The following is a 15,919-nucleotide window of genomic DNA, read 5'->3' on the forward strand; positions in this document are numbered from 1 at the left end:
GGGAGGCCAAGGCCGTCAGATCACCTGAGGTCGGGAGTTCAAGACCTGCCTGGCCAACATGGGGAAACCCCGTCTCTACTAAAAATACAAAATTAGCCAGGTCTGGTGGCACATACCTGTGATCCCAGCTACTCGGGAGGCTGAGGCAGGAGAATCGCCTGAACCCAGGAGGCGGAGGTTGCGGTGAGCCGAGATCGCGCCATTGCACTCAAGCCTGGGCAACAAGATCGAAACTCCCTCTCAAAAAAAAAAAAAAAAAAAAAAAATGAGGAAATTAAAACTGGTTGTAAGATTTCCTGTCCAGGAGTGGCCTGGAGCACGTTAGCCTACTGCTGTCACTAAGAGCTGCATCTACGTCCTGTTATCCCCACAGAAGAAACTGCTTTCCTGAGTACGGGTTGGCAGTCAACGCAATTCTGCGTGCTCCTAGGAGGGAACCAGAAACGTGATGGGCGGCACCGGTGACCAGCCAGCACCTACAGGCCCGCACATTGCCAGGTGTGCTGAAACAGCAGAGCCACAGCTCTCATTTTTCCCCTGGAGTACCATCCCCCCTGTAGCTTTCACTCAGGCATTCAGTTGGACTCCAGCCAGGCTGACCTGCAAGGAACTAGGATGAAGCGACTGTGCACCAGATTTCTGGGCAGCAGGTGGGCCCGAGGTGTAGGAACGGCAGTGATGAGTGGTGTTTGGTCCGTGCTTCCGACTTTGCATCATGTTCGCAGCATGGCGCTCTGGGAAGCTGCTACCTGTTGATAATGTTAGTATTGCAAGATGTAACCTCTTCGCCATCCGGGCTTTGTCATTAATTTGTATTTAGGATGGTAAGCCCCTTACCTCCTATGCCTTCACACTTCCTGTCTACTCCTCTTACCTAATATTTCTCCATAGCACTTATTACTGTCCAAAACACTGTACATTTAACTTATTGTCTGTCTTCCCCCAGGATGTAAGCTTCATGAGGCAGGGATTTTGTCTCCTTTATCTTCTGCTGTATTTCCAGTCTGAGAACAATGCCTGGCACATAGTAGAACCTCAATAAATACCGAAAGGAAAGGCAAGGAGAGGAGAGGAGAGAAGACGGGAGGGGAGGGGAGGGGAGGGGGAAGAAGGGAAGGAGGGAAGGAGGGAAGGAAGGAAGGAAGGAAGGAAGGAAGGAAGGAAGGAGGAAACGGAGAGGGAGAGAGAGACAAGGCATCAAAGACAACAGATGTATCTTTATAAAGAACGTGTCCATTTATTTTATTATTTTAAATCTGAACTTTCGTGAAATGACAGTTACTTGCATTTAGCTCCAAATGTTTTTGTGACGTGAACTGGAGACAAGCCCAGGTTTGGACCTTTGCATCTTCCTATCGGGTCCAGTGGCTGCACCAATCAGCCCTGTAACTTAATTTGCATCTGCTGAGACTGTGGTAGCCCCATTGCAAGTGACTCAGTTTTCTGAGTCACTAGTGATAGTAGGTAGGGGATGCCGTGCTCCTGACTGCGTTTCTCTTACAGCTGGTCAAAGTCAGAAATGATGGTGAAGTACAGGAGGGTGCCCCAGGGCATGTGGGAATGCTTGCAGTGCCTGAGAACTCTGGGGTGGAGAGACCCCATTGGGGTTCCGATACCTCAAAATGATTCAGCTTAAAAGAGGACCTAAAAGAAACTTAAGCTTGAAGTTTCTGAGAAGTAGCATCATTTCTCTTCCTTCCTACACCCATTCTCTCAGCCTCTTTCTTTCTACACATACTCCCTCTTCAAGAGCCCATCAAGCCAGGCCCCTGCAGACAGACAGCACGCTGTGTGGGGGTAGGAACACGCTTGCGTGCACGTGCGTGTCTCTGCTGCCGTGCCCTCCTCTGCTGCAGGCTGAACTGCTCACACGTTGGTGTGCTGAGACCCTGACGACATCACGCTGCCCGGCTGGCTTTGGCCCGAAGGTGCTGAGCTGGCTGCCCGGCTCCTGCTTCGATCCCCACCTCCTGGGCTCCTCAGGGCTGGCTCATCCATCAGCTTGAGCTTCTCGTGCTCCTCTTTCAGGAAGAAGTCCACTAATAAGCTCTTCTCTTTCTTGATCTGGTCACTGATGTCCGTGGGGATATCTGGAATCATCCAGTCCACGAGGACGCTCAGGAACATCACGAGGTTCTGCAGAAAGCCAAGGAGAGAGGGGCCGAGTTGGAGAGGCCTGGCCCGGCGAGGTGGTGACCCTGGAGCAGAACGCCTCCATGTCAATCCTGGCTTTGCAACTTACCAGCCCAGTGATCGCAACCAATGAGCATAACTCTACCTTGGTGTCCTCACCCATAAAATGGAGTGGCAACAGTGCCTACCCTGGAGTGGCTGTCAGGATGAAATGGGTTAATACGTGTGGGACATCTGCGGCAGTGCCTGGCACAGAGCAGGACTCCGTCAGTAGTAGCTACTGCTTCTTCCCTTCACCAGGACTTGTGCCCCCACACCATCCTCAGAGTGTTCCCATGTGTCCAGTTCTTGCTTCTTGGCCTCTAAGCCTCCAGGCCCTCCATGCTTTAGAAAATGGAAAGTGGTTTTCTAGAAAGTGGCGACAAAGCCCAGTGGCTTCTCCTGGGCTGTCACTGTGCCACTTGCTCCTCTCTTCCCTCCATCTGGCTCTGTCTATCCACTACGCTAGAGACGGACTTGGGGTTTTCACATTGACTTCGGGCCTTCGCTGACCCTGTGCACTGCTGACATTCACCTTATACCGTTCTCAGTCACTGCAGCCACCCCAGCTAACCCTGCCTCGCTGGGAACCCCTGCGTCCAGCTTGCCTCGATCGGGTCTAGGCTTTGGCGCACACTTGCAGTGGTCTTCCTTCTGGCTGCTAAGCCACATCCCTTTGCTGGTGCACACAGTAGGCTAGGACTGCTTCTCCCTGGAGGATTTACTGTCTCAGTGAATGAATACATGACAGCAATGCCTGGCATGGCTCAATGAATGCATCTGATTCCCATCTAATTCCCCAAGCCACACTTTACCCAGCTTTACCCAACACACTCCTCCCATTGTGATACTCTTCTCTGGCTGCCAGTTACGCACTCATGTGCCTTTTCCCCTCTGGGACTGTGACTGAGCCCTTGAACCCTACATGTTCCTAGGGGTTCAGGGGAAGACGCTGGGGACCAACTGCTGCTTCCAGAGGCTCCTGGGCATCCTGGGTGCTTGCGAGCTGCTTCACCGAGTCACACACTCTTCCTCTCAATCCATGCCTTCCGCCGTGAGTGGAATGTGACATGTGACACATGGGAAAGTGAGGAGACTCCGGGGGGTGGGGCAGCAGGGGACGTCTGAGCGATCATTCAAACATATCACCCCCATCTCTCCAGAGGAAGAATGGCTGTCTTCTTTAGGTGAAAGACTAGCCGATGGGCTTCTCCACTTTCTGGGCCGGGGTCTGGGGGCAGGATACTTTAGAGCCCCCCAGAGATCTGCCTTCAGGGAATACAAAAGCCTGAGGGAGCCAAAGAGAAAAGGATCTGGGCTCGTTCTTCAGCCCTGCTTGAAGACCGGGGGCATCCAGAGTGGGAACTGGGGGCCCTCGAGCTCAGAGAATCTCAGCGATGCAATTGGAGCTGTGGCTATTGTCCCAGATAGGAATCACTGGGCTTGAGTTTGCTATTCATTCAGGGATGGCTCGATGGCTCTGGGGGCCCTTCCCACCAGATGTCTCAGTGGCTAAAACAACACTAACAAAGGAGGGAGCCCAGAGTGCAAGAAGAAAGGTTCCAAACCTGAGTTCTTTCATGATTGCAGAGATGAGATGGGGCTGTTTGTCTGCCCCAGGCTGGGACTCTGGTTTCAATGGCCCCTTTTCCTTTCTTCGCCTTAGGTTTAAACAGGAATCTATCTCCACCCTGCAACTTGCTCCACATCTGTCTTGTAACCTTACACTGTGTTTTATTCTCTGTCTGCAAAGTCCACCCATTAAAGAAAGCCCTCTCAAGAGTCCTCCTGCTTCATCCAGGAAAGAAGCCCTCACTTCTGCCTGCCACACATGAAGCTTTCTTACATCACAGAGTACCACGGGAACCTGGAGGTAGGCACAAGAAATGAGTGCAGTATCCTTACCCCTGCAGCTCGGATTCGAATGGGCTGTTCCCTATCCCAACGACTCACCTGGAAGATGATGACAAAAGCCAGACGGGCGGACAGAACAAACCAGTACTGTTTGGAAAACTCATAAGGGTTCGGGGCCCATGGCGGCTCTCGGTAATCCTTAAACCTGCCCAAAGAGAAATGTGGTGTTAAGATCGGGAGGAGACGGAGAACAGGATGGTAATTCTCTGGGTGAAACCTCAAGGGCTGGCTAGAGCATCAGGCACGCATGCCCTTGGCGCTGACTTGGGAAATAGGGGGAAGTGGGGGAAATCTATGGTCTAACTAACAAATTTCCAAAAAGGACTGAAGTCCAAAAAAGCCAGTGTCAGCCTAGAAATGTCCTAAAAAGATGTTTCTACAACTCTCTCCAATAGCTCCCAAAGCTTACTTTGGTGTCAAGCTTCAACTCCCAAAGGAGCCCAGGGCATCTGAGGGTGGTCCAGGCCAGTGGGTCCACCTGGGCCTCCCACTGGCCGGTGACCTCTGTGTGGGTAGGGGAGACCCAGGCACCCTGCATGGTGCTCTGCGGCCGGGGGGCTCGGGGAAGATGCAGACACCAGCAGGCAGTCTCGGGCTTCTTCCCCTTCCAGATGCTTCAGGACTACAGCCACCAGAGGGACTGGCCTTGTTTCAAGGCTGCATTCTGGAACCAGAAAGAAGGCTGATCCAGACCAAGCTGGAGGCTGAGTGAATTTGGGATGGGAGGGTCATGAAGCATCACAGTTGATCAGTATTCTGTTTTGCTAATCATGTTCCTGATCTGTCTGCACAGTTTAAACTATAAAATGTTAACGCCTGACGTGAGCTCGTGCCTCTTTCTCAGACCCACAGAGAAGCCTTGGGTTTTCCCTCACCCTTGCCTTTTCACCCCCATTCCAGAATGATTCATGTGAAAACTAGCTCATTTCCTCAGACTCACATTTTTCTAAGCCTGGAATAATGACAAGAGGCTGGTACCAGAACTATGACCCTTCCTGGAACAGTTTTCTCCATGGAATTCAATAGCTCTTTGCTGCTCAATAAAAGCAAAGCAAGTCCTGGGCTACAGAAAGAGGTGGGTGGTATCAGGCCACCAAGCAGTGACAGTGGCTGCCAAGGAAGGCAGGCAGGGTCTCTGCCCAGGTCAATCCCTGAGCAAAGGGCTTTTCCGGAAGGTTTCACATTTCATCTTCACTATAGCATCCTCAGGCAGGCATTGTTACCCCAGCATAACACAGGAGGAACCTGAGGCTTGGAGAAGTTGAAGTGTGTGGCCAAGGTCTCGCGACCAGTAAAGGCAGAGTCAGGGTAGGAATGCGAGTCTGGCTGAATCTGGGCTTTCTTCCCGTTATCATAGGGCACCTTACCAATGGCCACAATGTAGGGGCATTCAGAAGTAGGTGCTCTTTGGTCCTTCTCCTGCCATAAATGAATTAGCTGCTCTAAAAGGCCCACATAAAAGCCTGTTGGTTTTCCGTTGTCCAAAGAGATGAGAGAAGAGAAGAAGAGGAAGAGGAAAAGAGATGCACAAAGATAGAAAAGGGTGCAGTGATAAGAGTCAGCAACAGAAAGACACAACTGAGAAGTGGACACTGGGGACTCGACTAGGGTTTGGCAGGAGGCCAGGAGCTACCCTCTCCCTGCCCGACTCCCCCTCTCCCAACAGCTGATCACAGCTGCCGCACGCTTGGTTTGACATCCGGATGAAAAGCAAAGCTAACTGCAGCCCAGCAGAGCACCACAGGATTCAACATAACCATCCTCAGCTGAGGACAGAAACACGGCCAGCTCCAGATTATCCTTGCTGATGGGAGAGAGGGAGAGCGTGGCTAAGTGAATGAGAACATCTTGGGGTGGGAAAAACCTCAGACTCACCTATCCTCCTGGTGCCGCCAGACAGGACGCCATGGCAGAGGGCAATTTATCTCACTCTCCTAGAGACCTCCAGAGGAGGGTGCCACACACACACACGCGCACATGTGTGCACACACACATACTCCTTACCATGGGGAAATCCTTCCCCAGGTTCAGCCCAATTCCTACTGCTACAATCAAAGTCCATTTCTCTTGTTCTCTAGCTCCATCTCTGCAGGAACAGCTGCTCGCTGACCTCAGTATGCGAGCCACTGCTCACCCCTCTTTTTTCCAGTCTGAAAAGAATCCATAAATAATCTAATTCTGGTTCCACCTCTGCTATTAACTCACCCCAGCTTTTGGAAATGTCACTTTGTCCTCCCTCAGTGTCTAAAACATGTTTCGAGTCTAACAAGCATATCCATCTAATTGAGGATCTGCAGAAAGATTAACACAGAGATCTGTACAGAAAACTCGAAAATAGCTCGATGCAGACAGGCTAAGTGTGGTTCTGTTAAGAACTGATGGTAAGCCATGCTACAGAAAAGAACAGTGAGCAATTTAATATTCATCTGCTCACATTTCTTTCCAAAGCTAACTTTATAAAAACTATGACCTACAGTGAGAAATACATTTTACATTCATGTACATACACAGACTGCAATAAAAATTACACAAAACATACTTTGCTGTGTGCAATGCACTAGTATTTTCCTATTCTACTGTATCTGATCCTAACCCACCCTATTCTTTAAAATGCCGATCATGACCCACTAAAGTGATTTCATAATTCAGTAATGAACCATGACTCATAGTTTGAAAAACCTTGATTCTCCTAAGCCCCTACCACCAGGTAAATGACTCGCTGTTTACATTCCAACGTAAGTTCAGATTTCACAATTGTTTTTAAATTTTACCCTAAGAAGTCAGGCTTATCAAATGTTTCACTGAGTAACTCAGAAGACGCTAATTAAACCAGGAGATAATTAGCTTTAAGAATAGAAGTGTTCACCAAAGAGAGTAGCTAATCAACCTAATTATTTCCACCACTGTGATGCTGAGTGTTTTGTTTCTAAACACAGTGCTTAGCACTGGCAATAGTTTGTGCTTTGGAGGAAGCAGGTGAGGGGTTGAAAGCCCTGTCCAGCACTGTAGTTCTCTGTCCTCTTGCAAGTTACCTAACATTCTGATGCCCAGCTTTCTCAACTATAAAATGGGCCTGAACTTTCCACCACGGAGTTGTTCTGAAGACAGAGTGTCAACGCCGAGTGCTCCACACACTATCTGGCCCATCAGAGGAACCCAGTACATAGCAGCTATTCTTTCTCTTTTTACTGGAAGTTACTTATGGAATACACCTTTTCGGTTAAAAGAGGCCAGAGCATGTAGACCACGGCTTCCAGTTCCTCCTAGCTTTCCAGGAGGATTTTTGAGCATGCAAGCACTAAATGCTGTAAGTTTTAGTGCAAATCAGGAGTCAGCCAAGGGCACAGCTGCACAGGGCTTCTCTCAGGACCTCTGTCCAGGTAAATAGCATGAAATGGGCAAGCGCTGGCTGGTGGGTGGAGGCCACAAGACAGCTCCACAACAGACCTGTTCCCATGGCTTGGGGAGCTCAGGTCTCCCAAAGTCCCACTGAATTCCCCAGCATTGGGTGAGCCCCTACATCTGGTCAGCCTCCTGTAGCTGCCAGCCATGGCCCCCCAAAGAGATGCAGAGTTTAATCCCCGGCATATTTTAAGGACATTCCTGGATCTCACCCTCACCCCTCCAGTCCTCCTTCATTTTCCTTGAGGCTTAACATAAAGTGTGAGAGTTCCCGAGTTTTCTAATAAGGAGAGACTTCCAATAACGAGACAACTAGCCCGTCTAAAAAAAAAAAGCTAGTCTGCATCTGGATCAGCTATGCCACTTACTACCTAGAAGAGCCCAAGGAAGTCACTCCACATTTCCGAACCTAGGTCACTGATCTACAGAGTGCAACTCCCAAAATGTGTATCCCAGTGCTAAGCATACAGGAGCTGTCTCAATCCCAGCCAGGAGTGAATGAATAGATGTGTGTGCGTGCATGTCTGTGTGTGCATGTGTGCGTCTGTGTGTGCGTGCATGCGTGTCTGTGTGTGCGTGCATGCGTGTCTGTGTGTGCATATACCTTGCATGTTAAAGGAAGACGCTGTGAGAATTAAATAAGACAATCTATGTGAATATGATTTCTGGAGCTTTTGCAGAAAATGAACACAACAGTTTCTTCTGGGATAGAACAGCTGGGGTGGGAGCTGAGGAGTGACCCTTTTCTTCTCATATACATACACAATACGTGTCTATGAAGTTACTTTTATAATTAAAAAGTTCAAAATGGTAAAAGATGAATGTAATTAATGGCAATATACAGTTGATTCAAGTACATTTTTATATTAAGCCTTCCTGAGCAAAATTATAGTGTTAATTTCGACAGACTCATATATGAAACTGACACAGAAATCAACATAATATTTTAGCTTTAAAATTATGTTAATATTTTATCTAGATTGTTCTAACTTTGTGAAAAATCACATTGATTGAATTGAATTTGTACATGACTTAAATAAGATTTCCATTAACTCAAAATATCTTTCATTATAAAATGAAAATACCTTAAAATTCTACAAGTTAATACTATGTTAATGCATAGAAAAATGCCTAGAAAACATTCACCCATAAGTATAACCCTATTACTGTCGGAAGGATGCCTGGGTTGGGCAGGGGTTAGGGTGGAGGCAGGACAGAGGTGGAGTGGTTGCCTGTAATGTTTAGAATTTTTGTAGAACTAGATTAATAAATGACATGTCATTAAACCTGAAGTTTTTTGAAAAGAATCTTTGAAGATTTTTTATTCCAAAGCCCCCATTTTTACAGATGAAAAAACTGAGGTACAGAGAGGAGAGAGACTCAGGGCTCAGATGTCCTCATCCTGTCCTCACTTGCAGGGTGACTCGTGACAGTGACATCTGCCACAACTCATCACAACACAAAGTCACTGTGGGCAGGGATAGTGCTGAAGTCAACGATCAGTAACAGCTTTTTAATGAGCTTTTGTGATGTAATAAATCAGCTAGTAAATGCATTTCTCAACTCCAAATAGTGGCGCGTAAAAAACATTTTAATAGCCCCGGTGGAAATTAATGTCATATTAATACTGAACACAACTACATACAATATTTTCATACCATCTGAGCTACTTAAAACTGCCTTCTGGAACTGGCCCTTAACAAAGGAAAACAGTGCAGGCAATTAGGACCTAATGAGTAGCATGTCAATCCAGTGGTTGATAAGAATCAGGAAAGGCAACACCCAGAAAAGCTAACAGCCTCTGGTTTCGGTGGGGAGCAGATGGGAGGCAGCCGTGGGCTGGAAGGGAGCACCCTCTTCAAAGACTTCTCTCAGGACATGAGGGATGCAAGCCCTTAGGACCTGCAGGAAAACCTGGCAGGAGCCATCCACAGAAGCTGCTGCTGGAAGCTCAACAAGCACCTCCAAGCAGACCCGTTGGGTCGACCATGCCCAGGTAGGCTTTTCGAGCTCTGAGACAAGATCTCTCTGCCCCCTTCCAGCTGAGCTGGGAAGTCAAGGCCACATTCGTCCTCCAGGATGTGGCGGCCCCTCGACCCTGTCAAATGGTTGCTAATCGTGCCTGCAGATTGATGTCACGGGACTGTTTACGGAGCAGCCCTGCCAGAGCAGTCAGATGACTGAGGCAAGCATCGCTCCAAAATGCTGGGAATGCATCTCAAACGGGCAGCCGGAGACTTGTCCTAACTTTTATTGCTATTTTTAAGATACCTCTATCCCTGGCGAGGCTGGGTGGGAGCCGCAGACCTCAGTTTTATTTGACCACATTTATCTCCAGAGGTCACTGAAAGCTAAGAATAAGAAGGGTCAACAAGTTCCCAACGTTATTTGCCAGAAAATCATGGCAAACCTCGTTTCCCACCACGGAAGCAGTTTTAACTGGCTCTAGGACTAGCTAAAGAGTTATCTCTGTTTCTCAAAATATTCCTCTATCACAGTCCCTTCTCCTCCTCCTCCCCTCTCTCTTTCTTTCTCTCTCTGTCTTCCATGTACGTATAAATGTATATGGAATTATCTCAAGCATCTCAATTCCTGACTCAGAAAGACATCCATAGAGGTTATGCCTCTGCATTCTAAATCTCCAGAGAATTGAGTGACCCAGACAAGTTCACACAGCAGGCAGTGGACGGGACTCACAGGAGGCAGAGATTTCCATCAACAACCCTTATCAATCTAGGAAATGTAGCCCCCAGAGCACACCTATTTGACATATTATGTCTAGATCACCTGCTGACCCTATTTTCTGAACATCTACCTACATTTTACAGTAGGGCATCTCTTTATGTTAAACGGAATCCTCAGTGTAACCCCATAGTCTTCACACTGTAGGCACAGACATAACATCAATAAAAAGCTTGATCTCATCACTGCCCTCTGAAACCCCTGCAGTGGGACCCTGTGGCCCTACGAGAGGCTCCACGCACCTCAACAGGACCAGCATCCTCTCCTTAACATGGAGTTTGCTTTTTCTTTCAGCCTCCTCTCTCATAGCTTACCCCTCTCGCCTGAGCCTATCTCCCTGGAATACAGTATTCTCTCAGAACCTCCGTCACCCTCCCCACCCTGCCTACCAGCCAGGCTGATGTGGCCACATGAGTGAGGAGTTTCAATGTGATCATCTCCATGGCCATTCTTCAGGTTTCATCTCCCTTGAAACATCCCCTCAACACTTAAGTCTGGGCTAGGTGCAGGGCCTCCCTCCTCAGGGATCCCTTAGCTCTCTGTTGTTATCCTACTGTCAATCATTAAAGCTCTATTTTAATTTTAATTCCCTGTTTGCTTACTTGCCTGCTCCATCTAGAGTTCTCAAGGGAGGCACTAGGTCTTGCTCCCTATTACATAACCAAGGCCAAGCCTTTAGTAGCGTCTCAAAAGTATTTGCCTAATGAATCTGTAATCCTCACTGGTACTGAGAGAGAGGAAGCAAAAATGACGGATGCTTCAAAGTCACTTCGGCTTGATCTTGGGATGATTTGTTTTCTGCAAATAAATTTTCTTGGCAGAAATACAGAATGAAAGTGCACTTGCTATGCATGTGCCCACTGATAATTCTGCTACTCAGTGTCAGACTTTTTTCTAAAACGGGCCACAACCAAGTCATGATCTTATCTACTTGCATGGGAATAATGGGGAGACGACTATCAGAGCCTCACAGCTGGCTGGAAAATCCAGCGACTTGGAAGGCAGATACAAGAAAGCTCAATCTGATCCACACATAATCACAACACCTGGTGTCCTGGACATTGGTTGTTTTGGCTGAATAGCACCCATTTTCCTTATTTCTCACCACAGTTCCTGGCAATCACATGGAACTCAAAAACACAGTCAACATTGACTGCAGTGGAGCTGGGAGGTGGGCAGAGACTGGATTTGGGCAGATTGGATTGAATGAAAACCTACCTGAGATTAGACCTACCCTCAACTTTCCATAGGGACCATTAAAATCCCTATTAATTTAAGCCAGATATATCTGAAAAGCATACTCACAGGTGTTAGTGGAAAATCTGATGGTCAAGGGCAAGATCAGAGACCCTTGTGCTCCGTGAGGACAAGTGCTTCTAGAGCAACTAAAGACACAGATGATGTGAGCCTGGCTTTCGCACACGACAAGTCACACTGGTGCTGCCTCCCACTGGAGATGGAGGTGGAGACCTGCGCTCTTAGATGTGAGTTTTAGACCCTGCCTAGAGAAGACCTAGATGCTACTGGAAAGGCCTTGAGCTGTTCCTGACCCACCGCGCTGTGGAACTATGTCGTTGGGGTCTGCAGACCCAAGTCCAGCACCATGGACAGACAGTCTAGGGTGCGAATCATGCAGAGGGGCCCCCCAGGCAGTGCATGGCCTGGCAGCAAATCTGCCTGCAATGTGATTTTAGTGTAAGAGTCAGACTCTTTATAGGCCCAGATGTGACAAATCCTGAAACATCTAGGCTAATACAAATGGACACTTATGAGTAAATTTCTTCATCCACTTTTGGGTCTGGTTCCTCTTTTTTTTTTATCTTTTCTTGGTTGACTAGAGTGGAACCCTGAAGTTTTTGTTCCTGGAACCAGAATACCCTTCTATTTAAACCACAGATTAGTACAGTTGTTTAGCTCAGTCACCCAGGTTGGGAAAACCAACTGGTGTTCTCTCGTTCATGGTCTCAGACCGCAAATCTGAACCTAAGTGGCTGTTTTACAAAAGGCTGGCCTTGGGCACCAGGGTCCCAGGTGAGAAAGCATGGCAGACACACCCAGGGTCATCACCGCTGCAAACACAGCTGTAAACACTGCTTTCATATTTCATCAAATATTATTGGTGATGGTCTAAGAAAGCCCTATTTTTGTCCCACAATACCTTCTCCTTTGTTATTGGTATAATTAATTATTCTGATTTATATTTATGAGGTAGGATCTTGCATCAAGTGCTTTATTAGGACCATCTTTTAACCAGGGTACAAACAGGTTGAATAAATTATTCCCCTGTGCTCGTCTTCTCTATATTTGCCCTTTTGGCTAAGTAATGGAGAGTTTTCCATTTTGGGGCTTCGGTGACCCCTGTGGTGATGGCCTTCAATCTGGACTCTAAGCTGGACGTCTCCAGAAGCCCAGCTTAGTGTGGCAAGGAGTTGGGTGAAAATGGCCCCTTGGATTTCTTAACATGTAACATGATTGAAATAAAATTCATCATATGTAGCATAAAAGTAGACTCTCTCAGCATCTTCCCTCTCCCTATCAATGTGACCACTTCCCAGTCCTCTGACTTCAGTCCAAACTGGAGATAATCCTAGCTCAGCAATTCCTCCCACCACCCTGGTCTATGCCCAGCACGGTTCATGTCTAAATGATGCAGCAGCCCAGCTGCCCTCCCTGGGTCCTACCAACTCTAGCCCATCATCCTCAGTGAGACCAGATCAATTTCCCTAAACCTTCCCTTTATCCTATAATTTCCCAACACTAAAAAAGTCCAGTGCCTTCCTATTGCATCACATTATAATTCCTGTCAGATTTCAGGACTTCCCATTAGGTACTTTATCCCATCTATTCAAATTCAACAACCTTTTGGCTTATGCTGTCGTAGGAGCTTCTACATTTACTGTATTTCCTTCACTAATCCCTTTGCTGTGTGTCTCCTTGCTAACCATATCACCTAGCCCCAAGTGCTTATCCAACAGCCCACATTTGTCCCCACCCCATGACTTTGCCCATGATGACTCCCTACCTAGAATGCTTTTCTTTTCTGTCTTATAGCTCCTAGCAACCTCTCCAGGAGGCCCACCCTTTCCATTCTAGTCCCTCAAGTAATCTTCCTCTCTGAGCACCCACAATGCTCATGGTCCATACATAAGCTCAGCAAATAACCTACTATTTCCTATCTGTTCTGCTTATTTTCTTCTTAACCAGACCATAGCCCCCTTGATGGTGAGGACAAGGCTCTTTGTCTGCTCCATGTATCTAGAAAAAGGCAGTCCATAAATATTTTTTGAGTCATCAAAATTGATTTATAACAATTGCAGAGAGAGAGCAGGAGACAGAGGGAAAGGAGAATGATGTACGGTTGTGTGTTGCTTAACGATGGGGATATGTTCTGAGACACGCATATTTAGGTGACTTCGCAAACATCACAGAACGTGCTTATACAAATCTAGATGCTATGTAGCCTACAACACACCTAGGGTATAAGGGATAGCCTATTGTTCCCAGGCTACAAACTTGCACAGCATGTTACTGTACTGAATACTGTAGGCAGTCACACAGCGGTAAGTATTTGTGTACCTAAATATATCTAAATACAGAAGATGTATGGTATATAACCTTGGGGGACAATCGCCATATATGTGGTCTGTTGTCTAAAACACCGTCACGTTGTGTAGGGTTGTAATTCTAGGTCATCCCCATTATTATCTGGATCTATTGCCTCTGGTCCTCTGTTGCCCTCCTCCTGAAGATTACTTTACCTGCAGAACTGAACCTCCTGGTCAAACTGTGAGTTTTCTGGCTGCGTCCCCTCCTTCAGCTGGCTGACGTTGAAAAAGGAGAGGGTGTGGTTGACAAAGCCATGCAGAGTCCCATTGTGACTGTAGGAGTACTGGTACACCAGGCGGGGGATAAAGTCGGAGGTGATCGCAATGACAAAAGCCTGAGGGACAGAACCATAAGCACTGAGTAGCCAGGATTGATGCTAAAAAGGACTGTCCACTCTTGGACTGTCCATCTGAAGGAGCTGCTCTGACTGACACAGAAGCTCATACAGCACGCGCAGGTCCCTGAGCTCATGCGGCTGAGTCACCTGCCTTTTCCATCTTTAATGTGTATAATAAGTCCACCAGACAGTGGCTGTCAAAAGAGCACAAGTCGACCACTGCAGCAAAGGATGCTAAGTCAGTTTGGACCATTTGGTGCTGGAAGGATTAAACCACCTCTGAGATATCTAACATTGCTGTTGAGCAAGCCCAAACAGAGTGCACGCTTTCCTGAGAAAATTACCTATAGTGATGAGGGTACTACGTAAGTGTAATGGGCAAGGAAATGGAATGCCCATGTACTTCGGCCCCTGAGCGGTACCAGAAAGCCAGAAATACCAAGAACATGATTCCACAGTTTGCCTCATTTGATCATTGTCTCTCAACACTTTTTTAGCAAGTCATGTAATAGAAGTTATTCTTGTATCCATTTTACTTAAGAAAATGGAGACGCAGCGGAGAAAGAAACAGGTCCTGCTAGATGGGGTCATACACACCCAACATAGTGTCTGGCATATCTAAGTGCTCTATAAATGTCCATGGAGCAAACCAAACGACAAATGAATGATTGCATATTTGAACACAGAGGTACTTTCTGCAAAGAAAATCTTCAATCTTTCTGGCAGGTGTTTATACTGCATCCCGCACCAACAATTAAAGCCCTTTACCAAAATGTAGTTCAGATATTGTTTTCTGAATGTGTATGTGAATGTGAATGGCCAGAACCATATTTGAGAAGGAATAACATCGTAATCACAGCTACAACTTACTGGGCCCTCATTATATGTCCTTTCATCATGCCATTTAATGTCCCAAATGATCTTATTTGGTGGGTACTATTATTATCTCCCGTTTGACAGATAAGTAAACAAGGCTTAAAGAGGCCAGGGAAGTAAGACTGCATGTCATTTCGTACTGTAGATGCAAAGTGATTAATACTCGGGGCTTCTGTTCTAGCAGACACAACTTCAAAGTAGCAGACTGATCTGTTTTCCAAATTGCACCTTATTTCTAAGCCTCAAGATGTGCACTTCCTACATCACAACATTCAAAATGCAGTGGGCTGATTTTCTCTGCCTCACCTCACACCTTCCAGCCATTTTATGTGGTCTTAGTAGGAAATCAGGTCAAATCACTGTTTGCCTCCCCAGGGAAAAGGGCTGTGGCGTTCTTGGTGTGCACTGAGCTGGCTGATACATTCCTGGGAGGTGGGACAGGAGGCCCTTCCTGGCCACTGTCCATATAAGAACACAGCAGAAGAGGAGCTGGCTGGGGCCCAGCAGGATTTCCTCTGCAGTGTAGACACGTCTGGCAAGAGAGTTAAGGAGGTCACCACAGGTGGGACCCTTCTTCTGCTATGTCCTATCTTAACCTACGCAGTGCCAGAGTCCTTGGAGATAATTAAGACTTTGCACTGACAACCTGGAGGAACTGTAATTAGGGACTGCAGCCTGGGCAATGCTCCATGCATTGTTTAACTCAGGAGTAGAATAAGAAAGGAAAGAGATGAATAGATATGTAGCATTCTTTCCTCATCGTTCTTGGCTCCAAGGAGAGATCTGATTTTGACTGTCAGGGCCAAGGTATGCATTCTGATGGATAATTACCTTTCTCCTTGTGAAATTAAAAATAAACCTACACAGCCT

The 15,919-nt window shown here is 47.1% G+C and overlaps 1 protein-coding gene across 1 annotated transcript in view; it reads right to left on the bottom strand.

Moving 5' to 3' along the window:
• Positions 1 to 307: 307 nt before the first annotated feature.
• The window catches only part of ANO2 (anoctamin 2), a 361,822-nt gene continuing 346,210 nt past the window's right edge, over positions 308 to 15,919 (bottom strand). Inside the window, exons 23-25 of the mRNA XM_037988687.2 lie at positions 13,989 to 14,170; positions 4,126 to 4,231; positions 308 to 2,136 (exon numbers count right to left, since the gene is read on the bottom strand). Coding sequence (XP_037844615.2) covers positions 1,867 to 2,136; positions 4,126 to 4,231; positions 13,989 to 14,170 — 558 coding nt within the window. The 3' untranslated portion in view covers positions 308 to 1,866. The remainder of the gene's footprint in view (positions 2,137 to 4,125; positions 4,232 to 13,988; positions 14,171 to 15,919) is intronic.

Source organism: Chlorocebus sabaeus, chromosome 11, assembly GCF_047675955.1.
Source record: "Chlorocebus sabaeus isolate Y175 chromosome 11, mChlSab1.0.hap1, whole genome shotgun sequence".
Taxonomy (NCBI): Eukaryota; Metazoa; Chordata; class Mammalia; order Primates; family Cercopithecidae; genus Chlorocebus; species Chlorocebus sabaeus.